The 25,202-nt window shown below is 52.3% G+C and overlaps 1 protein-coding gene across 5 annotated transcripts in view; it reads right to left on the bottom strand.

Moving 5' to 3' along the window:
• FRMD4B (FERM domain containing 4B) overlaps positions 1 to 25,202 on the bottom strand; it is a 106,882-nt gene that overhangs the window by 69,214 nt on the left and 12,466 nt on the right. The window contains exon 1 of one of the 5 annotated variants that reach the window (XM_082768597.1): positions 14,077 to 14,146. The exons of 1 other annotated variant lie outside the window; for it this stretch is intronic. Coding sequence is in view for 3 of the 4 variants with exons in the window: in XM_082768593.1 (XP_082624719.1) it covers positions 3,631 to 3,792 (162 nt within the window). In the remaining variant the exon portion in view is untranslated. Of the gene's footprint in view, positions 1 to 3,630; positions 4,007 to 14,076; positions 14,147 to 25,202 lie in introns of those variants that run through there. 3 more of the 5 variants (XM_082768593.1, XM_082768595.1, XM_082768594.1) reach the window with 3 other exon arrangements.

Below are 25,202 nucleotides of genomic sequence, written 5' to 3'. Positions count from 1 at the left end.
TAACATTGCTTGGGTTGTCAGGGATGGCTTCCACTGGCTAAACAACAGCACATTGGGGCTATTCTCAGCATTTTGATGACCCTCTGTCTCCCCACCTCTCCTCCCCAGCATGCAGAGTTGATGCACGTTTAAATGGAGGGCAGAGCATTAGCAGGGAAAAGTGTACGTGAGTGTGTGTGGGAGGGTATTTAAGCTAATATTTTCCAGTGCTGATAGCTTTATCCTCTTTGCAGTCTCTGCGAATGAACCGGTCTCCATCTGTACAGAAGATTAGAAGAATTGCTAATCACTAATTATGACCCAGAGGTTTTGAGAGCGATGCAGACTGTGCAAGGATGGCCTGATTTTCAGAAAATGAGGAGACAAAGATAGCACGGTGTTATTTTAAGCACACGGACAGTCCATCCAAGATGGCAAAGAGCAGCAGTGGCAACGCTAGAAAAGGAGCGACAGCAAGCTAAACACTCAGAAACGAAGCATGGAAAAAGCAGTGTGTGCCTGAACTACTTTCAAGTTGCTTTTTCATGACGCTCTTGTCCAAGCTGGCCAGACTGCAGAGAACTGAGCTGGAGATTTATACAAAAACATTCGTGTAGCAGCACTGTCGTACAAGAGCTGGGTTTTGAGAAGTGGCGCCAGCGACATTTGAAATCCAACAAAGTCTGAGAGCTGCATCAGGTCATAAAAACATACACACACAGGCTGGAGGGGGCAGTGAATGGAAGGCACTGTCTGAACCTGGCACCGGGACACCGGGGAGGAAATGAGGTGAAATTCACAGTCTGGTGATGAAGTTTGGCTGCTGGGGAAGAGGGCGGAGCGGCACGGAGCCTTATTTTTGTTTGAACAAACTCAAACTGAAAACGCTACATCGTGAGCTCAGATGGAAACACGCCTGGCAGAAACACTCAGAGGGCTGCTTTGGGAAGATCAAAGATGTAAAAGTAAGGCTGAGTCCCTGCAGGGTCACCCACCGTGTGTCACGTCCCTGCTGCAGGGGGCTGCAGCCGGCCCCAAGGCATGAGAGGCATCACAGCACTGCCTCACACCCCTCTGAAATAAAAACTGGCCTAGGAAAGCAGCCAGAGTTAATTTAAAAATAAATAAATTAATTAAAAAGAACCTCCAAGTTCATTGTCAGCACTTCTGTAAAGAGAAGTTGAGGTGTGGTAGGAGAGGAAGCGTGGTCCTGCTGCCCCAGCCCTCTGCGCCGCCCCATAGGAAGCAGCAGTCAGCCGCTTCCTCTCCTCCGCCCCAGGTAGGCACGGGACAGACACGCACAAGGCCCAGTGACTGTGCCTCGTCAGCAGGTTTCGCCCTTAGCCCTGAGGAAGTGACCTTCCCGAGGTGGAAAAGCGCTTTTGTCCCACGAGCCACGTGAATCGGAGTTACTTTCACAGGCGAAACCGGCAGCCAAATCAGCAGTGGGACAGGGCCTGACCTGGGGGTGCCTCCACACCCAGCCTCACGCCCAGGAGATGTGAATCGTGTCTCCCTGTAACACATCTCCTTGTAGTTGGCATGGAGAGGGCAAGCAAAGCAGCCTGAGACAGAGCCCAGCCTGGGGAAGTGCCCAAGCTCAGCGCTTCCCCACACCGTGCTCGAAACAGGGCTAAAGAGGTGACTGAAAGGCTGCTTTGTGCTGGGTTTCCTGCACATAAAGCTGCTCAGGCAGGTAAGGGCTTTATGCTGGCAGAGGATTTGAGCCCGGCCAGAGGGCTGTCCCACGTGAGAGCCCCTGCACCTGCCTGCTTCGGAAGGCACAGGGGAGAGCGGGTGCAGGAGCAGGGAGGTGGCGGTGTCTTGTCCCTGCTGGGGCTCCAGGAGAGCTCAGGACTGCCGTGAGGCCAGCCAGTGCTTCACTGAAGTACAACTCACCAGCCCAGGGAGCCTTCTGCTGGCTGTCCTTCCACCACAATAACTTGGAGGCGATTACAAGAACAGGCAGAGCTCCCCATTAACAGCATCCAACTCACCTGACAACAGCCACTGATCCCCAGAGCAACCTGAGCCCCAAGCAGGGACCAAAGCGACCTGCAGCCCCTGGGGCTGAACAGCACGAGGACCTCTCACCTCCCCCTGCACGCCCCGAGCACACAGCTCAGGGACAAAGCTCTGAATTTATCCCCGGTTTAATCAAACCATGCACGTTCCCTGGAGTCATCATAGAGGGCAGATGTTTAGGCATAAGCTCCTTTAGATACCACCTGGGATCTTCTTCATACGTGGAATGTGACTGTAAAGGAACCCAGAGAGGAGCTTTCTGATGAAGCCAAGGTGAAAAAGGATTTTGTTAACACCTGTCCAGGTGCTGCTATTAATGAAAACACAAGGAAGAAAAGGTGCTTTCACGTAGCTGCACTAACTACAGGACTTTTTCACTTTTTTACTAACTTTTTCGGGGTTGCGACACCCAGCCAGGCTGGTGACATGGAGAGCAATGGGCTCGGTCCTGCTTCCACTGGAATCAGCCGGGACACTGCCAACATTTTTCACAGCAAAAAGCCAAGGCTTCAGCACAAAAAGCAATGTGTTACGCAACCCAAGGAAGAGCTGCAGGGCATTTTTTCAGCCATCTGTTTAATACACCCCGAAATTACCATTAGGAAATTCCTGACATTAAGATGTGAGAGCAGCTTTGTTCCTGCCCATTCCCTCTCTCTGGGACACGGCACAGACTGCAGCAGATCCTCAGCACGGGGAGCACAGGCACCGGGCTGTGTGTGCCCAGCACCTGGCTGTGCTCTCAGCATGGGCAAAGCACCCCCAGACCCCGTTTAGCATTACCCATTCCCTCATTTTGCCCTTTTCCACATCACTTTAGGACTCTCCACCACACCAGGCAGTGATGCTGTCCGTAGAGGACAGGTTAATTCACCAACAGCCACCAGGATGCTAACTGCAGACAGAGGTGCAGTCAGGCTTCGTTTCCTAAAACTCTTTTCACTTTGAGCCAGGCTCTGAAGAGAAGCAGCTGAAGAACACAGCTGCTGTCAGCCGTGAGATGCACAGCTGCATTTGAGCACTTGGAAGAACTTTATCACCTTAAAGCTGTTCTCTGACTCCTGGCATACCTTACAGCTAAACACAACGGATCCCTCTGGGATTAGATAGGTACAGAGAGGTCCCTTTAGCACAATTCCCACGTGGAAATTACACCTTGGTGGCTACGAAGAGCTGGTGTGCTGGGAGCTGCGCAGCTCCCTTTATCACAACACAGCAGGGAGAGAGCGGGGAGAAACAGCTTGGAAATATTCACCACAGCCAAGCAAACACTCGCACTGACAGCATGATGGGACACGCAGCGTGTGCCTACATGCGAGACAATAAATACAGATAGATAAAAATAACTGCTGGCAAAAGCAGGCTCCAAAGAAAGTTACCTGGCACTAAGTGCCGCTGGATGTGACTGTGCTGCATTTTCTGCCCGCGGGAGGAAGCCCCCAGAAGAAGTGAACTCAAAACTCCTCGCAGCCCCCCGCAGACAGCACCCACCCCACGACCCCAGCCACGGTGGCATTACAGCCTCCTGCTCTCAAACAGGAGACACCACGCAGCCGGCGTCCCCCACCACGGCCCCGTGCTGCTGCCGGGACCCCGCAGCAGGTGCCGCACCGTTTCCCCCCGTACCTGGTAGACGTCCCCGAGGCCGCACCATGCCCGCAGGGCTTGGCGGCATGCCCGCAGCCGGCCCGCGTACCACCGCCTCAGCGCCGCCACCGTCACGGTCCAGACGAAGCGGCTGCCTCCGAGCAGCAGGTCCTCCACCCCGCACATCAGCACCGAGGCCATGGGCTGCTCCGCTGGGTGATGAACGCGGCTCCTCCACCCGGCTGCCCAGGCGCTCAGGGTGCTGGCACGCCGGCCGGCGGGCTTTATAGGGCGTGCGGGGAGCCAGCTCCGGCCTCGCAACAAAACTCCTCTTTCACGGCGCTTCCTGGGCAGGCTCCAGGCATGCCCCGGCGGCGGGGAGCCAGCGGCTGCAGTAGCTCAGCCCCACCAGCAGCTCACACAGCAGCCTTGTCCTCCTGAGCCGCTTACGCAAATCTCCGCTAAGCTCCGGTAGCTGCCGCTCTGTCGTCTAATTAAATTTTAACCCTTCTGCCATATGCCCCGACAGCAACAGCCCGTTTCTGTGCCGCGGTGAGGGTGGTAAGGCTCGGAGCTCCACCAGGCTCCCAGCAGCAGGGCAGGCACCGCACGGCTCCCCGTAACGCACCAGGCGGGTGCCACGGCCACCGACACCTCGTTATCTGCCACCCGGGGAGCGGAGCTGTCATCGCTTTCTCCTGCCTGATCCTGCGCTCGAATTAGATGCTGAAATCCTGTCTCAAAAAGCACCTTCGGGAGCAGCAAGCGGAGGGGGAGATAAGAGCAGTGCAGCTCCTGCAGAAATAGAGGAACAGAGGCACCGACGTCCTCAGCTGGGATGGCAGGAGGTGCGGAGGGTGCAGAGCTCCACGCCTGCTTTCTGCATCCCGCACCGATTCAGTGCTCAGCACCTGCTGTTGAGCATTTCGCTCTCCTGTTAGACAGCTCCATTAGCACACAAGAGAAATAAAGCTCCTTACGCTAGCAGCGCGCTTCACAAGCAGAGCACAGTGAATAAACACTGAAATAACAGCCCACGAGAGCACCCAGCCTCGCCTCGGTGGTTGGTAGGGAATTCAGCAGCGCTCTGCCCTTCTGGGGCAGAAACTGCGAATGCCAGCAAGCCGCACCCTGTGTTTGGGAGCTCCTTCCTAGGGAGCAGCTCCAGGAGGAAAGTCAAAGGGCAGCGACCTTCTCACAGTCCCTCAGGGGACCTGAGGCTTCCTGAGTCTCGTGGGACTGGGGCGGGGAGGGATCCAACCTGCCACCATCAGCACCTCGCTAAAGAAACTATTCAAAGAGCAGCTTTTTGGTTAAAAGCATCAACAAGACAGACCCCTGTGTGAAAGGAGCATGTTTGTGAAATGAAATGAGTGAGAAAAGAGCAGAAATGGTTGTAGTAAAGGCTGCACGGGAGCTGAACCTCCCCTATTTGGATCATTGAAGCTGTCTTAGCAAATATCCATGCAGTTTTCTTCCTGTTCACTCCAGTGACGGTCAACTTCACTTCATGGAAAACTTGGGGACATGGCTTTGGCAACAAGAACACAGAAGCACAAGCCTCTTGTTTTCACAGAAGGCTTTGGCTGGCACAAGCTACCCCCATGTGAGGGCACTCAGATCACAAAGACAGTGGGAACCGTGGCGGTGTTGGGTGAGCAGCCAAACCCCAGTGCCTGTCCCCACTCTACCAGCACAAACCAAAAGGCTCGTGCTTGGCACCAGAGCAGACAAGGAAAGCCTCCTCTCCCTCCAGGTTACTCATCGCTCCTGTGCTTAGGGGATATGAATACCAGTATGAACGTACAAAGGAGTTGGTTTCCCACTGGGAGAGCAGTGACAACTATCTGCAGACAATTACTGCAGTGAGAGGCTCGGCCGTGGTAATGCCATTGCCTCGGATCGCCAGGAAAACCTCCCATGGCATCTGTGTGCTGCAGTCAAGTCATCTCCAAATTTAAACGCAGAAAAAAAAAAAGAAAATCCAGTTTCAATCACTTTCAAGTTCCATTTCTAGAAGAAAGGAGCTTTGTAGTTAAAGAAACAGCGCAGGGAACGGCCCCAGCCTAAGCCAGGAAAATCCAGCCAAGCCACTCTGAGAAGTTTAAATGTTTCTGTTCTGCTCTGTTGCCTTCAGTGCCTTTGTTTTCCTTATCACCTCATTAAGGAAAAAATTAAAGATGGGGATTTTCTCCTCCAATACAGAGGAAGGGATCTTTATTTCGAGCAGGGCTATGATCCATGGTGTTTGGAAGTTGAACTGGTGAGGTTTGCAGTTATTCCTTATGCTGCCATCCGACCGCATCCCTGAGACTGCCTCAGATGGCGCTGCCAGCCGTCCTGCCCACCCACACTTGGTTCCCTTGCGCACACTGTGTCCCCACAAAAAAAAAGCAATAGCTCTGGGTGTGCTAGAGCAGGGCAAGAACCTTCTCCTCACCCTTGCTGAAGGACCATGAACACAGAAGAGCTTCCTTCTGGCCTTCCTTCTCCAGATGATGTTCAGTCTCTTCCCCTCCTGGCCCAGCACCAGAGGCACCGTGCCCCTGAGCAGCCCTCCTTGTCCCCACACGCTGCTCAGAGGGACACTGCTGACTGCAGTGACCTTTCCTTCACAAGAGCACCTCGTGCACCTCTGCAGCTTCCTCCCCAACAGCAGTGCCCACAAGTCACTGCATGCTTGGAAAACTGAGGGATCGGTCTCAACCCATACTAGACATTTGAGCAAGACAAGGTGACATCTCCAGCTCTGTCACAGAGCTGGAAGGAAGATCAAGGCATCTCAATTCTTATTGCTGTGCTTCTGGATTGTTTTCTGAACTCCATTAGGTACGGTGAGAAACAAGCCGCGCTGAGCGAGGGGGAACATTAAAGGCTAAAACCCAGCTGATCGGGCCGGGGAATGCAGCTGGCAGCATAAAACCCAAAAGCGTTGTTCTACCACAAAGCATCACATCAGAACATGTTCAAAGCACGCTGCAACTGGGACCAAAGTGAGAGCCTCTGAACCTCAGGCATTGCATTGAACACCCCCAGAATAAAAAGGAGCAAAGTTTATAATACAGAGAGGTGAATGCAGGTTGGAATAATGTTGATGTTTTAATATGGGGTGGAAGCGGCCATTCAGATCAAACTGTCTTCTGTTGGCTTCCACGTTGAGAACTTGATTGCAAGTGGGTTAATTTGAAATACCTAAATAATATCCACGCTCCTTAAAGGCAGAATAAAGATCACAGAAAATTCATCATGGGAAAGGCAGCAGCATGTGCAAATGGTTTTCAAAGGTTGCAGCAACCAGATCTCTATTCTGTGAGGGAAAAATAGCACTTCTATCCCAGGAAAAGGCTTTGTAGATGTACCGCTTTCAAGGAACAGAAGAGACAGCTACTACAGATCTATCTGATCTACAGCTGTACGAACAACGGGGAATTCATTTCTGCTCTGGAGTCAGCCTACACAACAGGGATCTAAGGACAGCATCACTAAAAGGATTGCAAATTGGATGTGCAGCAGATTCATGCTTCTCTTTGTATTATTGATTGTATTCCTGGAATAATAAATACTGAAAGAGAACAAAGGTTCACCACCAGCATAATAGGAAGAGATCTCAAGGGGATTCTCTGGCCTCTTGGCATGTTACACTCTGTGCCATGATGCAGGGAATGAGGGTACCCCAATTGCTGCTTCTCTTTACGAAGTGCCCCATATGAAGTTCACATGGGTACATAATGCACGTACTACATCTGAGACCACAGGACAGGAACATCCATTTCCCCTTACATCTACAAAGTGGTATTGTCCCCAGGTACAGACCCGTGATTAGATGTAGGGAAAGGATGCACGCCCAGTCCCTGGGTAATGGCATTAAGGCTTTGATCATTTCTGGTCGGAATTTTCTGCAGCAAGAAGTGAGTTATTGTGCAGATGCACCGAACGCTAATAATACGGGCTAGCAGATGTCTGTCTTCACCACTGCTTTAAAACACACTTCAGACCACAACTTTTCCCTTATATTGATTGAATGTGATTGGAACCAACATGCAGCTCTCTGTATAGCATGCAGCAAAGTGAAGCAAAGGCCAGGAAACCCAGACAGCCCTTGCCAGGTTACGAGAAGCAGTTCTGGTTTGTGGTGTCACTGCTTGGGATCTGCTTCTGCCCCACTGCTCAGGGCTCAAGGGTTTGAACTCTCATGTCCTGGGATGGTCTCAGGGCAATGCTGAGCCCAGCTGCAGCCCTTCTGGGACCCAAAGGCTGTGGGGCCCCAGAAGCATCCACCTGACCCCCTGAAGTGACTTCTCAAAAATCATATTTGCTACACTGTTGCCCTTAATTAACAACTTAATAAAGTGAAAAACAGTCACCCTCTTTGATGTCATAACCTCTCAGTACATAAGATGCTGAAGCAACAGCAGCGGTGTATGGGATAAACGTGTCATGCAGCCCTCCCTGATGAAGAGTTTCTGAAGCAGGAGTCTACTTCCTGCAAAAGGTGTTTGCGAAGCAATTTCATTCTCCAAGATTACTGAAAAAATCCCAAGGTCCTCCTAATGTACTTAATCCTGTGTACCAGCATGAATTTGGGCACCTCTCAGAAGCAGGCCCGCTGTTCCGCAACGATTCATCTGCTGCGTTTTGTTACCAAACCTTAATTTAGAAAGCAAATACGACTTGTACGGAAGGGCCACGCAGTCCTCCTTTCAGGCTGGAAGCAGCACGTGATGGAGGCATTTGAAACATGCAGGTGAGGCCTGGTGGAGAAGCACATCCTCTGGGGACACCTCCAAGGGCCCCACGGGGCTCCCAGCCTGCTGAGCTGCCTCAAGCCAAGGGCTGAGGAAGCTGAGAGCCGGCTACACCCCAAATGATTCACCTCTGCAGGAAGGAGCCTCTCCTCCACGCTGCTCAGGAGGCTTTTTCAGTAGCTGGCACCCTCCTCAGCGAGGCACAGCATGATGCTGTTTAATAACAGCCTTCCAAGCCGGGGATGAGGTGCTGCTTTCCTCCTCCTCGCAGGTAGCTCAGGGTGTACACACGCTGTTCTACACACACACAACATAAACAAATGCACTGACAAACACATTTTTCAAGACACTGTGCCAGAAACACAAATTTCGTGCAGTCTGCACCCCACAGTACACTAATTATCATTTCATGTCAGAAGCGAAGCGCCTCTGCCTTTTAACTCGATAAATGATGAAAGCACTCACAGCCTGGCTCCTCGAGCAGCAAACACACCCGCAGTACCTGGCAGTACAGAATCAGGTCAGCCTCAAAACGAGCAGTTTCTGCTCCAGTTTCACAAACCGGGGTTTATCATTACTCACTACAGCCCTACCAGCATAAGAACACATCCATCAGCCGGCTTCTGGAAACCAACTTCTCTGGTCAGGCTTCTCTTACGGCCGGGTCAAGGTGTACTCAGCACGGTTTCGCTGAAACCTGGCACATCCATATGCATCCATCAGGTGAGGAGTTGTTTCAGGAAGTCTGCACGCAGCTTAGAGAGCACAGCTTCTCATATATTTTACATAGCAGCATGCATAAATCGGATTTGAATTTTCATGTACAGAAATTTAAGTCAGAAATCTGCAGCCCTCCACCAAAAGTCAGTCTGCACAGAGACTTCCTGGGCTTCTGGGGAAGGGAGGATAAAAAACACGGGGAGAGGGGAAACCTTATTTCTAACTCAAGGAAGATTTGTTTCTCTTGCACATCTAAGGGGCCTGCAGATGCTTTCAAACAGCATCTTCATGCACTTTCACAGCAGCCCCCCTAGCAGGGTGGGGATGGACTCAGTGGGTGCCTCGCAGGGAGGCTGCCACCCACCGAGCCACCAGCCTGCAGCTACCTGGGTGAGGAGACAGCTCCAGAGGTGCTGTACGGCAGGTCGAGGTGTCAGCAGGACTTAACACAGCCCCTGGGAGGTGGGCACGGGTGGCTGGGGGCACAGACATGCAGTGGATGGGTGAGGACATTGCAGGACTTGGGCATCAGCTTCCTGGTGCAGCGCCCAGAGACACCCCGCACCTGAAAAATGCTGAAGAGCCTCAGCGACGCTCACACCCATACCGGCTGCACCAGGGAAAGCACGAGGAAGAGGTCAGCAGGATGCAGGGTGATTTGTGGGAAGAATTCCTTCTCGGAGAAGGCTTCACCAGGAGAGGAGAGCCCTGGGGCACCCTGAGAAGCATCACCACCACCTTCCTCTGTGAAAACTTCAGCCCTTCCCCACAGCCACCATGGGGCAGTTTCTCCACCTGTCCCCCCAGCAGGTCACCCCGATGTCCACAGGTCCCAGACCTGCTGGGCTCCCCTCATGCCCCACAGCACTGACCCCTGATGGATGTTGGCATCGCCCTGCTCCGAGCACGGCCCAAAACGAGGGGGTGGCTCCAGCACCTTGAGTCGGCAGGGAATTAGAGGAAGCCTGGAAAAGTCAGGTAATTGTGTTGGGATGAAGCATTTCGTAGTAGATATAAATACGTGAGGAGTGTGAAAATGCAGGGCTGCCCCAGCTTTATGATTATTTTATAGCCTCATTAATCTACAACAAATGGGGTAGAATTACTGCCTAACCTAAATACCAGGCAGAGATCTACAGCGCTGTAAGAGCGAGCGTAAATGAGGTAGTAAAGTTTCAGCATTTTGCTTGATATATATGGCCAGGAAGGCAAAAATAACAACCCAAACCTATCAGTCTCCTGACAAGAATCTGTAAGAGAGTGAGAATAAATGATGTCTAACTATGATAATTATATCCTCAGTGCATTCATTCTCTCAGGATGAGTAACCCGGGATGCTGTGGCCTCCAGAAAAATCATGACTCAGAGCAATGCTCTGCCCTTGATCAGACTTCATGGGTCACACCCAGCCCAGGAAAGCCATACACCCAGGAGAGGACTTGTCCTTCCCCATGTACACGCTCAAAGGTCACATTTTAGATTGCCGTACCTTGGACTTAGAAGCCCAGAGGCTTCTACCCCTTCGCAGAGATGGCCGTGCAGCTTCAGAGCTGGTTTTTGCAGAGGGAGAATCACAAACTGGTGGAAAGAGACAGCACTGGCAAACAGGAGAAAAATTGGCAGATCAAATCTTTGTAGTAAGGTGCCAGCTCTGTGCTGTTGAGCAATGCTTTCTGAGAACACGGGTCCACTGCCACTCTGCTCCTCAAGGTAAAAGCAAAATAAATTTCAAGCTGTATCATCTGCTGCTAGAGCAATTAGTGCCTCATTTCACCAACAGAGCTGTGCATTGTGCATTTGTCAGTTCTGTACAAATAAAAGGGGAATAACCACACAGAATTTGGAAGGAAGCAAATCTGTGTTTGATTGTTAGACCAAGCTGGCTCTGGCACACGCAACGCATTTCTTGAAGGCGAGCCTCGGTGCTATCAGAGCATTTGACGATGGAAAAGGAAAGGAGTCGAGCAGCACGTGGCATTTCCCCACGGAGTAACCACAGCACTTTTACGGGGCACTGAACATCGCTACGAATAAGACCAACACGAGCCTTCCAACACAGAGCAGAGGCGCACATCCAACGCGCATGGCCCCGCGCGGAGAGCCGAGCCAAAGGCAAAAGAGCAGCCATTGAAAGGCTGCTTTCATCCTCCCAAGGCCTCCAAAACAAACAACCAGCACGCCACGGGCTTGATCCAAAGCCCGTTGAAATGGCTGGAAAGGCTCCAGCTGTCTTCAGCAGGCTGGCAGCGAGGCTGGCCACACGACGTGAGCTCACCAGCACCTCCTCCGGCTGCAGCGTGGGGCTTCTCCCCCTTCCCTTCTCTGGTCTTGGACATTTTGTAAGTGTTAGCTCCTCACGCCGGCTAAAATTAGTCAAAAATAAAACTTGTTTTGAAGTATTAAGGCTTTCTACCCAATGCCTGTGAAAACAGACAGATCGGTCAGGAATCCAGATCCCAGTGGGTGGTGCCCACAGGACTGCTCTTGGCACAGAAAGGCTGAATCACGGCTCTGCTTCTGGCTTCACGAGGAGCCCCAAGTCCAAACCTCCCTCCCTTTTAAAAAAAAGCACTGAGAGAAGGGACTGACGGCAGCAGCAGTTTTATCAGATGCCCCCGGGGTGGGAGCAGTGACCCCAGGAAACATCCAAGGGACAACACCAGAGGAAGCCACGAGGGCAGCGCCGAGGGGAGCTGCGCAGCTGGGTCAGCCCCTCCGGGCAGGACCTCGGCCCTGCGGGGGATCTGTGGTGGCAGGGCGAGACCCACGCAGGTGTCGGGCACGGAGCCCTGCCCTGCCACCGGGGAGCTTCCCCACATCTCGCCCTTCCCTTGGTATAGGGTGAGGACAGGGGTGTAGAGGCTGAGAAAAGCCCAGCCCACGTGGCAGAGAGCAACCACAGGGCTGAACCAAGCAGAGCTCTGTGTTTTATGGGGTCATGGGGGATATGAGAAGAGAGGTACAAGGAAGAGTGGCTTTTAACAAAAGGCTGTAGATGGTACAAGCTTACCTGGAGCCAAAATCCTTTTAAGCAGTTTGGATCTTGTGTTTTACTCAGTCTTTAATCGCTTTGACTTCCCCCAGCCACACCACTGGGCTCAGCCTGGCCACCCTACAACAGCACCAGGTCCCCAACAGGAATCGACCCAAGCCCATTCCCACACCTGGTGGTGTTCCTCCTCCCCTAATGAGCACAAGTGAGCATCCCCCATTTGTCAGCCATTATCCCAGGCAGCAATTTCAGTCTCCCCCTCACGCTCCAAGTGGAAACGGCGCCATAACTGAGCAGTACCTGCTGGCAGAGGAACTCCTCCATAGAGGGACAGGAGGGGCTCAAAGCTTCCTAAATGAGAATTTCATTTCTTTTTCTCCCCTTTGGGATATAAAGCAGGCTTGCAAACTGCCCTTACCATTATCAGAGCTGTGATTCAATCAGTGTTTCATGGTCATAATTAACAGGTATTTGTTTTCATGGGCGTGAGTCCTCAGCTGCCAAGAGTGAGAAATTAAAGAGCATTTCTCCCATCCTCCTTGGAGAGGACGTGATGTGAGCTTTAGCCAGGGAAAGGAAGCCATTTGGAGCAGGAAGAGGATGCTTGGAAATTGAGTTACTGAGTTTGAGAGCTCATATTGGGCCCTTTCTGCAGTTGTAAGATCAAACCCACCTTTAAATCCAAGCGCATTACCTGGCCGTGGTGGGACACAGGGCCCCTGCCTGCTCCAGAGGCAGCGAGCTCCTGCAGCACACATGGCACACATCGGTATGCCTCGCACAGAAACAGCAAGGGGAGAATAAATTCAGGGATTCCAGCGCAAATCTACTTGATATTGCATTTCCCAATCCTCTGGGAGTAGAAGTTATGTATAATATCCTTTAACCATCAGCAAGAGGAAGGGGTAAATCAGACAAACCACCCCAAGAACACAGCAGCCACTGGAAGACAACTCGAGGCTCTGCAGGGCTGAATTATGCAGCAGCCTTCCAGCAGGTACGGCTGCAGCACGGCACCATCTGCTCCTCCGCACGCCTGCTGCCAGCTACCACAGCAGGGATTTACTCGCGTATCCCATCGAGGTGCTGCTGAGGTGACGGGCAGGACATCTGTCACGGGAGAAAGGGACTGACACCTGCCTGCTGCACAGCTGGGAGGGAGCAAACATCAAGACAGGGACAGGTGATTTTCTGACACGGGATGGTGCCAGCCCTAACGAATAGCCCCTGATGATGCCACGCATCCTCCAATATACCAGAGAAAGCACATTTTCCAGCTGTTTGTCTTGCAATGCCAGACCATGTTTATATCAGCAATTCCTATCTATTTGCAGGGTTGCAGCAAGTTGTCTGTTATGACAAGAACAGCAGCCAGCATTTCCACAGCCTGAGATCGGGATATACGGGACTTGCACAAATACAGCCTCAGCCATCAGCTGGGAGCTTCCAGCCTGGGTCCGAGCAGACCTCGGAGCACCCAAAGCGAGGAGGAGCTCGGCACAGCACCAGCCCTAGGGGTCGTGGTGCCCAGCGGGGTGCAGGTGGGAGCACTGAGCCCAGCGGGGCTGTGGGGTGCAGAGCCCAGGGCTGAGCCCTGCTGGCTGCGCTGCCCTGCTGCTCCCTCTGCTGCACGCAGAGCTACTCCTAAAGCACGGCTCTGAGAGGCCATGGAGCAAAGCTCCAGCTCCTGGCTGGCTCTGAGCTGCGGCTCAGCAGCTGCTCTGTGGGCAGGGGGCTGGAGCAGGGACAGCGAAGCCCCCCCAGCCCAGTACTGTGAGCCTCCAGCCCTCTGGGTCCTCAAGAAGCTCCTGCAAACAGCAGGGCAGCACAACACTCCTCATGGCACACGCTGCTTCCACACTTCAAGCAACACGTACTCCAAAGCAGCTTCTAAATTCCTTTTTCTAAAGGCCTTTTGGGCTAAGACACCTGACCCGAGCTCCCAGGGACACCTCCAACCCCACAAACACAACCACACACACACACCCCACCGGTCTCCCAGGCTCCCCACAATCAAACCCCTCTCACCTGCGACTCGGGAGGTGAGTCCCTCAGGGAGCCACACGCTGCCTGCCCTGGTCACTCTCTGCCACGCTCCATGAAAGCCTCCGCGGCGCTGGATCCGCACCCGGTGCCCGCAGCCCAGCTCCTGCCTCCCACAGAGCTCCTCCTGCCGCGGGTGCCCGGGGTTCCTGCTCGGCACCTCCCGGGGAGCAGCGAGCAGACTGGTTCAGCCTGTTGCTGCCACGCTGAAGGCCGAGCGGTGCAGGAGGTGTCTGAGTAATGTGTTTGCTCCTGCCCCGGCTGGGAAGGGGGAAAACAAAGGCGGTTCAGAGATTGCAGACTTTCCCCCAACCGTTTTCAAAGGGGATGGCTGGTGACTGGATTAAAAACAAGGCAAGAGTCAGAGCTTCGATGAAAAACACAACCTTTCCTCTTCTCCTAGATTTTTTAAAAATATAATATTTTTTTAATATAATAATTATGTGCCCCTCTTCTCCACCCCTAGTTTTACTGCTCAGCCAGGAATTAGGGCTCTTGGTTCCACTTCTCCCCTCCAGCGGGGTCCAGCTCAAGCAGCTCAGACCTCGGGAGCCTCCCAGCAGTACGAGGGGTTCCCAGGGACAAACCAAGCTCTTGGCGGTCGCTGTCACAGCCCTGCTGCTGTTTGTGCACCTCAGCTCCCCCTGCCTTAGCACTAAGGGCTGCTGCTGCTCAGGAAGACGTTCATCCACTTCCCCTGCATGCCCAGGGACGGGTTTAACACCAGCATGCCCAAAGGAGCAGATGGCTCAGGCACAGAGTGCTCCGCATGGAGAATTTGACACGCAGAATTTAAGATATCTGAAAACACCCCCAGCTGGTCACACCTCGGGCATGCCACTGGGCTGCTTTGTGACACCAACCCGCCTGCAGCTCTGGTGCAGCCTCCTGCCTCTGCTTAACCCTCACCATCCACTACCCCAGATTGCATCCTTCTGAACTTCTGACCTGTGTCCAGATCCTTCATTGGACGCTATAGCAATATCAATTCCCCCTTACAACCCCCCCGCATCCTCAAAGGATGATATTTCTCCATTTTTTACCCATAGTGGCACAGCACCTCCCTGTCCAAGCCCATAACAGCAGGGACCAGGCTGCTGATTAAGCCTGGCGTATTGCAAAAACTGTTTCTGTGCTCCCCTTTCCAGGGGAACAACTGCTCCAAGGCTGGGTTTGCGTCTGTAACAAACCGAGGCATGCTCAACATCTTCTGGGTTCACCTCTGCATAATTCCTCCCCCATTAGGCTCACGAATGAAGTGCTTCCAAGCTGCAGATACAAACACGCTGCCTAATTACAGTCAGGCTGAAGCAGATCCTCCCAACACTCAGGTCCTGGGCTCCATCCCGCCTGCCCCCAGCTATCCCCGACGAGGAGCAGCACCGCTTCCCACTGCGGGACCCTCTGCAAGCTGCATGGGGCTGCTTCAGGGCTGTTTTCTGCAGGAAAAGCTTTTCCACCTTGCCTTCCCTCCCGCAGGGTGCTGCAGTGCTCCCCCAGCACCTGCACCCCTGCTCATCGAGGGGATGAGCTCCAGCACCGAGGGCAGGCGGTGGGGCTGGGATCTGCGCTCCCTGCTGCGGCCCAGGCTGCACAGCGTGGCTCAGAGCTCACAGTGCAGCTTTCTGAGACCCTTGGTAAAAGCAGGGGCTCCACTTCTCTCCAGGGCTATGCGAGCATCCCTCGAGTTAACTCGTTTTTTGGAGCTCAGTTCATTGTCTGGGGCAGCTGTCCTCAGCCCCCGGGGGATTTCAGTGCTGCCAGCCACAGCTCTAACAGTGTGTTAAGGCTCTCTGGGAGGGCAGCAGCTGTCGGACAGGACTTCCACTGGCTCAACCCTCCCCACACACAAGCAGCCAGAGAAATAAGGGATGTAAAACCCACCGTGCAGCACCTCTCACCTACAGCAACACAGCAAAACCTCTCCCCGCACACAGATGGCGAGGCTGGCAGGGAGGGATGGTGGCACTGATTCACTCCAGCAGCTGCTAGAAGCCACCCTACAGCTTCAATACTGAGAAACCCAGCACAGAAACTTGCCCTTCACCTGTGCCAGCAGATCCTGCCCAGGAGCAGGTCCCCCCAGAACTCAGGGGCAGAGGGAAGGGCCGGCACATCGCAGCAGCAGCCTTCCCAAAGTGGCCGTGCTCCTCAGATGAGGATTAAACTCCCCTCTGCTCGATGTGAAGCAATTATCCATTGCTCAGGTTCCTGGCAGGAAAGCAGAGCGTCAGTTTAAGTAGAGATTAAAAGGCCTGCACCAGTCACAGGGTTCAGCATCAGTGGAGGGCACCCTGGGGCCGCGCAGCACTGGCTGAGGGCAGCAGCACACTAGAGGGCAGCCGGTGCTGGGCCAGGCTCCCATCACCTCCAGCCTCAGCAAAACACAGATTTTGCTTGCCCATTTTTGCCAGCAGAACCAAAATATGTATGCCAAACACCCATTTTGCACACAGAAAAGTGAAGCCATACCCATCCTGCCCAGGGCAAAGCTGCTTTCTGTTCACAGGAACTGCCCAGCTGAATTTCCCCAGGTGATGGTGTTCTCCAAAAAAAAAAATAATTCAGGTCTGTTGTAGCCAAAGACTCCAAGAACTGGTATCTAATAGAATAAAATTGTTCTTGGGCTAGAAAGGAACACAAGTTAACAGACACCACAGAAAGGACCATTAAGGGGATGATTACCCTTCATATTTTACAAGCTGCTCTCAGCTCGAGGCCGCCCGGGTCCCAGTCCTGCATTTAGACCCCAAACAGATCCCAAATGTCTCTTTGCAGCTGAAGCATGATTGGAGAGGTTCCCTAGGAGGATCAGTCCTTTCCACAGTCCGCAGCCACTACATAATTAGTGCTTTCCTGCTCCGTGTGTTTTAAAAGCCTGCCTGGCCTGTCCACCTCCACCCCAGCAGATTTTTAGTGTTCGGAAGCCAGGATTTGTCTCACAGGCACTTTTTCCATCTGTTCCTTAACTCCTGAAAAGTTCCTTAACTCCTGAAAAGACAGCAAGACGGCAGACAGAGGTCATGCTCTGCTCCGTTGCTAGAAAGTCAGCCCCGAGCAGTCACTGGGAAAGCGCTCGGCAGGCAGGGCAGCACATGAGGTCATGGGCTGGGACACCTGCAGTAGCTTAGGTGCTAGGACAGAGTGGAAAAAGTGGCCTCTGCCAGGCCTGCCTAGGGCTTTACTTGCCTGAAACAGGGATTTCTGCTCAGACGTATATAGATGAGAGCTGAGAAACAAGCTGGCCTGAATTCAAGACCATCACATCGGTGTATAAGCAACGCTCACGTGCCAAAACCTCAGCTGGGATTTTGTTTTTGTTCTCCATCTCCAATGATTTAGCTGCAATTTTATTGATTTTGAAAGAACGGACAGAGCTAAGCAAGCAGGATGCGGGGGCAGCCAGGAATAACTGCTGAGAGAGAGGAAGGGCTGCACAAAAACCCACCACGTTCCTGGAAGATCAGAGAGAGCCCGTGTCTTCCCCCACCTGAATGGCAAAGTTCCCATCAGTTTAAAGAGAACTTCAACAATTTCTTCCATAGGAAGTCAAGAAAAGTCAAGATATCAGAAAAAACAGCCCGTGTTATCCAGAGGCTTGAGGATTACTTCAGTTTATTTTAGGGAATGGTGCCCAGCACACATTTGGTCTCACAAAAAAGCAAAGCTACATTTCAGGTAGCCTCCTCTGAAGTTTCACGTGCTCTGGATGGGCTTTGGGGGGGTTCCCCCAACTGCACCGCCCCATAGGGCTACACCAAGCCCCCCAGCCCTGGGTGCACAGTGCCAACACCTCACTTCCAGCAGGAAGAGCTGCCGATCCCCTCCTTGGAACAGGACTGTTACAGACAAACCAGCAGAGAGAGCACAGGGAAGGGATTAGTGTTAGAAATTAATTAACACGATGCCCAAACAAATGAGTTACATCCCAGTTTATTCTCTCCATCCCAGAGGGAGAATATCCTTATCAGAGCAGCTGAGAAAGCGAGGACAAGTCTAATAAAAAGACAAGCCGGGCTTCTGAGAGTTATTTTTAACTAATTCTCCCTTTTTGTTCCATGTTACTTTAATTAAAGGGTTGAAGCTGCAGTGAGAGCCCCATCTTGCATTAGTGTTACTTGGCAGCGCCCTGCAAAGCTGCAACTCTTGGCTGAAGTCGCAGAGCGCAACTTCTAGAGAGGCTGTGGTGATGCATGGCACAACCTGAAGTCTGGAGGTGGTTCCCTAGCAGTCAGTCCACTGATCTGAGCCCTGGATCACATTTCTGAGCTGCTCTCTGCAAGCGTTGGCCACTGCACTCAGCCCGCAGAAGCACATTTTGCCTTCCCTGCACTGCTGCTGCTTGTTGTCCTCCAGCAGGAGCCACGGCACGCAGCACAACCTGAGAGAAGGCAGCCAAAAATAAGACAACACATTATAAGATACGAGATACAGAGTACAGAACATGAGTTCCAGGACAGAGATTTCAACCACAGGTTTTACTCATTTTCTTGGATGTGTAAGAAAAATTCTGCACTTTCCACAAGTGGCAAAAGAACAGTCTCAGAAATGATCCTCACAGCTTAAACAGAAGGGGAAGAGGGAAAAGGGAAGGCTACCGCATAGAGCAGCACATCACCCGACCACATTGCTTAGGGATGCAAATGCAGACGATCCTGCTGAACAGGGTCAGAGCCCGTCTCCTGAGCAGCTCCCTGAAACTGCAGGAATTTGCCCTCAAAGCTTTCCTCCAGTTGGGCCAATATCTGCTCTGGGAGATCACACAGCACCTAGCAGATAAAGCCAACTCCTTCAAAAACTTGCTTTGGTTAAGTTGCCCACGGGGACTCACAGTTCTGGGATAAAAGCTTTGTCTGGGATAAGACGACAAAGAAGGGAGAAATCCTTTACAAGTTCTTATTTGGGCTTCTTTCTATTTATCCTTTGAGGTTCCTATGCCCAAGATTTCCTCAGTTACCCTGAAAGCTGCAAATCCACCGAACAGGAGAACACCTACAGCGACATCAAGCCTCCCAGGGTCTGGGGCTTACAAGAGAAAGCCCGAGGGTTACTGCTGGTGAGAGCCGCAAACGCTGCAGATCTCATTCCCCATCACTACCAGGGAGGGCAGCAGCTTCAGCATCTAAAAAACCTGTGCACGGACAGCAAGAGGATATGAAAACATTTTTAGGGCACAGATGACCCACTAAATGGCAGGGGTCAGGACAAACACTTCCTCTGAGGGTGGACGAGCCCAAGCTCTGATCAGGATGCAACACAGCAGACCTCCCTTCTCCCCACGCCCCTGGAGCAGTTCACACTGCAACGGAGTTGTCACAGTGACAGGAAGCAACGTATTCAACAGCTGCTTCTTTTAATACAGTATTTTAAAACAGCACTTCCCTCCTTCATTTACCAGAAGCATCACAGGCTGATCACAGGCTGCCCTGCCTAAACGGAGCAGGGTAGCAGAGGGACACGGCCACCTGTACCGAGCACAGCTGCTCCCGGTGCCCCAGTGCTCAGGAGCAGAGTCCTTCAGCTGGTGTGGATGATCCATCTGCTGTTCCTCCTGCAGCAAACTCAGCAGCATTTGATCTACAGCAAGCCCTAGAGGCAGTTTTAGCCCCTTCTGCAGAGACAAGCATGCTCAGCTCCAGTGTATGAGAGCAGGAGTGCGTTTTCAAAGCAACACACCAAGCCGAACCTGAAAGCATTTGTTTCAAAGCTAGACTCTAAGAGCTCCTCCATCACTTGGAAAACCTTCCCACAGGCCCCCTCCACCCCTCAGAGGAGCTGCAGCACAGCCCAGCCCTATAAAAAGCAGGTCCCAGCACTGGGAGCAGAGCCCCGGGCCCCATCCCAAGAGGCACCCACACCCCCAAGGTCCGCAGCAGCAGCATCCCAGAAGGAAAGCCCGCAGTAACCCTGCGTTTGCGGCTTGTTTTGTTCCTAGATGCTCCCAAGGCTGCTGGAAAGGTTCCTGCTGCAGGCTCTAGGTCCATTTAGCGAGCTGCCTAACAAGCCCGTGTCATTTCTCAGGCTGTTAGCGTGTCATGGAGCTGCAGCTCGCTGCGGGGTGCCTGGCAAGAGAGGAGGCAGCTCCACACTGTGCCACCAGACCTCCTCCTTCCCAGCGCTTCTTAATCCCCACGCCAGCGCTCAGCTCCCCACTGAGGAGCCGCTTCCAGATTCCAGGCTGTGGGAGGATTATGCTCTCAAGACAGAAGAGCCCCAAATCTCCCCTTTGAGCTGGAGCACCTGTGCGGGCTGCAGAGCAGGAACCAGCACAGGGATGAGGAGAAGAGCAGGGAAGAGGTGAGCTTTCTGCTCCCACCCAGCCCTGAGGCTGCTCCCCAGGCACAGAGCAGAGTCCTGCCAGCTGCTCACCTGTGCCCCGGGCAGACGTTTAGTCCCAGTGGCCAGAATCTTCCAATTCAATGCCAAGTTCTCCAGCTGCATGGAACATCTCCCAGACAGGATAAAAGCAGTCCTCACTTCTTGTTGATAGCTCTGTGTGATGTGCAGCTCTCAGCACAAGCCACACAAGACCCATATTTTCCAAGACACTTCCCAGGGACCTTCCCAGCCCTCCCCAGGCCAGGCAATGATGGTCCTGGTGGGTCCCCAGGAGCACAACCCCAGCAGCTTCTCACCAGGAGAAGATGGAGCCGAGCAGGGCTGGGGCACTAAAAAAGCACTGGGTCATGGAGGGGGACAGGGACAGCAAACCCCCAAGCAATGTGACAGCATTTTGGTGCTCTTTGGCTAAAGGAAGCCACGACCTACAGCTGCACTCACGCACTCTGGTTATGCACTCTGGTTATGGGATTTTTTTCCCCTTCCCCAAGAGGATGAAGGCAACAAAGAGCACAAAGGGAGAGGTGGGAGGACTGCAGCAGCACAAGGCAGATGAGAAATGAGGGGCTCCTGCCTTTGATGCTTTGATGATCACGTCATTGCAATTACTGTGTTGAGGGCTCCACTGTGTCACTGGTAAATAAATCATCTGAGAACATGAGCTGTGCAGAGCTCGCACTGCAAGTCACTGCAGGTAGAAGTGATAAGAGAAGTCAAAGCATTTCAAAAAAGAGGAAAATCTCTGGAATACTAGAAAAACAATGTGATGTGTACTTTGAGTCATTCCTCTACAGTCTGAGTAGGTGCAGGGAGGATAATGGAGGCTGGCTTCAAGCACGCAGCTTCAGGGAAATGAAGCCATCAATTAATCATGGGTATTCTGCTGGAGACACAAAGCATGAAAACCTGGAGTTGTCTTTGTGAGGGAGTGTCTGGGACTGCTTTCTGGAAACACCCCTCCTGATACAGCCCTAAGGACCATGCAAGGCAGCAATCAGCTTTCTTCATCACAGAAGATCCGTGCTACACTGCCTCCTCCTCTGCAATGACCGAGCAGATCCATCACAGCACAGTTACACAGGATTTCCCACCTGGCTGCGCTGCAGAGTGATCTGAAGTGAAACACCATCCCAAATATTTAGCAATCTGTTGACTTGAGCTTCCTACCAAGGCCAACGCCTGTTTTCCAGATGGATCAGCAGACCCAGAGGGCAGAGATTCACCCAGGACCAGGCAGCACTGCTCGCCCCCCCAGCTCCTGGGAGCAGACAGAGGGCAAAGCACCACCAACACACGGACCTTCGGCCACTCCTGGATCTGCAGCTTCACCTTCCCTCTCCCCACAGCCACCTGCTCTCACTCAAGTCCGATTTCCTCAGCACTGCCTGCTCTACAGCCCACATGGCTCCAGCGAGGCTTGCTGCACACCCGCTTTGCAATTCAGACGAGCCTTAAACTCCTCCATCAGCTCAGTATTTGCCTATAATCCCCTTTGGATCTGAAGTGTTTATACAGTATTACTTGCAAGATTTAACTCAAAGATGATTAATTTGGTGCTGTGATTTTTGGCTTCGCTTTGATTTCAAGGCAGTAGCGGAGCGCCTGCCTTTCAATAGCTTATGGACCTCTTCTGTAATTAAAGCACTTGTGAATTTGATGAGCAGATTTATAGCCCTGAAGGGCATTCAAGACTTTTTTTTTTAAGCACCAACTCCACTTTTATCCACCCCCTCACTTGTGCAAGTCCACCTAGCATTGGTGGGAGCACACATCCCGTGGTCCCATTCCCAAGAGCTGTACTGTGCTCATTGCAGACAGAAATCCAGCCCAGCCCACCTGCAAGCCTTTAAAGCCCAGACCCAAAGTAGAATAGCACCCAGCAGGCTGCGGCCGCAGGCTCTGCTCACCCTGGGCATTAAGATTCCTGCCTGGAGGCACAGAGCAGCTCTGCAAGGTGGGGTCCCAAGGAAGTGTTACCTGCTGGCCCCTCCGTGGGGTATCTGAGCTAGTGGCGTGGCACAGGCTGTCCTAGCTGGAACCGCAGCCCTTCTCCTGGCTCCAGGACCTCCTGGTTGCTTAGGGAACCACCAGCCAGGTCCTTGGTGGATGTTTATCACTAGGACAGCACACAGGCACCAGAGCTTCTCCCTTACACCAGGCCTGACCTGCTGAAGCATCAGCAAGGCCCAGTTTTACCCTTCAAAGCAGGTGCCACGCTGAAGGTGCTGCCCAGCAAACTATTTTTGCTAAATCCAGGCAGCTGCCTAAACTTTTGGGAACAGAGCAAGCACAGGAGAGCAAGAATATGGGCACGGGGCTGCTCCAGCACTGCCTGGTAGCTGATGCTGAACTCACAAGCAGGTAGCTCGCCTTCTGCAGGCTTGAATCAGACCCCAGAAAGTGATTTATTTACTGTCTGAGGCTGTCCACAACACAGAGAAGCAGCTCTCCCTCATTCAAGCCTCTGCTCACTAGCATCTAGGCACTCGAGCTATGCTCTTTAGTCTTCAGCAATATCCATGAAAGCAAAGTTGTCCCAATTTTCAGGCTTGTTACCATCTCACACGAAGCCTTACACCTGTATGCAACCTAAACCCCAGTGAGCTGCCCCTACGCCAGAGCCCCCAGCTAACACCATTTTCACCCCTGTAAGACCAGGGTTTAAAATCGCCGCACCTCCAAACACCTCCAGTTCCCCAACCTGATGCCATGGCAGCAAGAGAAGCGAGTCCTTCCCCCCACACGACCCCACATAACCGAGTACTCCTAAAAAACAATTTATCATCAGAACCGAGTCAAGAAACCCTTCCCTGGCAGGAGCCCCGCATTCAGAGCCACCACCGGTTCCATTTCACAGTAATAACAGAACATGAGACGTGATTGCGTTTTAGCAAAAGATCAAATTGCTTTACAAAGATCAATGAATCCTCACAGACCACGCTTCAAGCGCCAAATAATGAACCTTTCAGGAGCCTGTATTGGTAAAACACCCGGCAAAGCGAAGCAAGGGCAGATCTTAGTATCACCGCACACTTCCCCACCTAGCCATGGGTGGGAAGCTGCCCAGGTACGTAGCCCAAGACACCACAACCCGATTGCACATCAGCTTTATGAGACAATGCTCCAAGATCTTAGGAACTGCCTTGATCAGTATTCCCTGCAGGGACTACTGCTGAAAAAAATGTTTATTATTTGTAGCAAAAAATAAATAATCTCTGCAGCTGAGAAAGCCACTTTGGGTTTTAGAGAGGTCCTGATACAGTGTTATGCAAATGCCATCTGCTCACAGGACTGCTTCCATGCTAAAAAATCTCACAGAACGGTTTGGGTTGGAAGGGACCTTAGAGATCCCCTAATTCCAGCCCCCCTGCCACAGGCAGGGACACCTCCCACTGCTGTCAGTGTGTACAAGCCAGAAACACAGGGGGTTGAGTTTGTAAGACTTCGTACCACTTGCCCAAAAATGCTTTTCCTGCTGATTTCTTGGCTCCTGCAACAAAGCCAAGAAGCTGCAAGTGGCTGCACGTCAGGGCACGGGCTGTGCTGGGGAGCCAGGAGCTGCTCCCTGTGGGGCCCAGCCTGGTGCTGCTGCACCTCACAGCTCCGGGATGCCTTTGCAAAGGGTCAGCATGGGAGAAAAAAAGGGAAAAGAGGTGAAAGTAGAAATTAAAGCAGCTTTCACTTACTGTTTTTAATTGTGTGCCACGTAAGGCTAACGCAACAAGCCTGCCCTGCAATGTTACACTCCCCCAAGCAGTCTTTGGGAGGCGATGTGCTGAGCTCCCAGCTCCATGGAAAGCAAACCAGTTCCTCTGCACACACACAATAAAAAACTGCAGTCAGGCTCTACACCTGCTGACAAATGTTTTAAACGCTTCCCCAGTAAGAAAAACAGCAGCTGAATCCAAAATAAATCCTATTTTTCTACCAGGGAGAAGGAAGTAAGAAAAGCTCGTTCACTGTACTGATTTTCTTTTTTTTGTGTCAGCAATGGTGCTGTGACAGACTTCTTAAAAAAGCATCCAAACGCCTATTTTGTGAGGTTCCCATCCATCACAGCGTGTTAGAGATGCTCAAGGGACTTTGCTTCAGCTTTATGGTTATTTCATGCAGAGTTCGCCACCCTCCTTATTTCAGAGTCCTGGGTGGCATTCAGCATCGAGGCTCAAGGGGGCTTCTATTTCAAACCACCTCTCCTGCAGGGAATTCTGTTACACCACGTCTTAAACACAGCTTTGGGAAAAAGCCAGATGACTTCGTGGCTCCCAAGACACGCAGATGCAGTGAGCAAGAAGCCCAAATCCTGGTGATGTCTCCAGCTGTGACCCAGAGAAAGGCACCCCCTAATGTCTATGAAAACAGACAATCGACAGAAGAGGGGAAAAAAGGTAAAAATCCAGAGTCACCGGCAAAGGAGTAGGGGGGAAAGGACAGGCGTGACTGGTAGAGAATAAAAGGATGGGAAATTCTTCATTTTAGCTTATATGGATAAAATTAAAATACATAATTACACACAATATTTTCCCCTGAGAAACCAAAATGTATGCCTGGTCTGCACAAGAGGGTAGCACAGCTGTGACAGAGCAGGCCTGTAATTAGGTCTCCATTGTGCCATCCCCAAACGCAGCCTTCACGAACGTACATCCCCGGAGATGCAAAGTCCCACGCACGCAGCTGAAAGCTCATCCATCTCGCATTTGCAACCTTCCCGTCTTCTGCATTTCATTTTGGGGTTGATTACTGGCTGCCCACAAGCATCTATTAAGTAGAAT

This window comes from Aythya marila (assembly GCF_965140915.1).
Source record: "Aythya marila genome assembly, chromosome: 10".
Taxonomy (NCBI): Eukaryota; Metazoa; Chordata; class Aves; order Anseriformes; family Anatidae; genus Aythya; species Aythya marila.
This window is presented reverse-complemented; position numbering and strand designations above follow the sequence as displayed.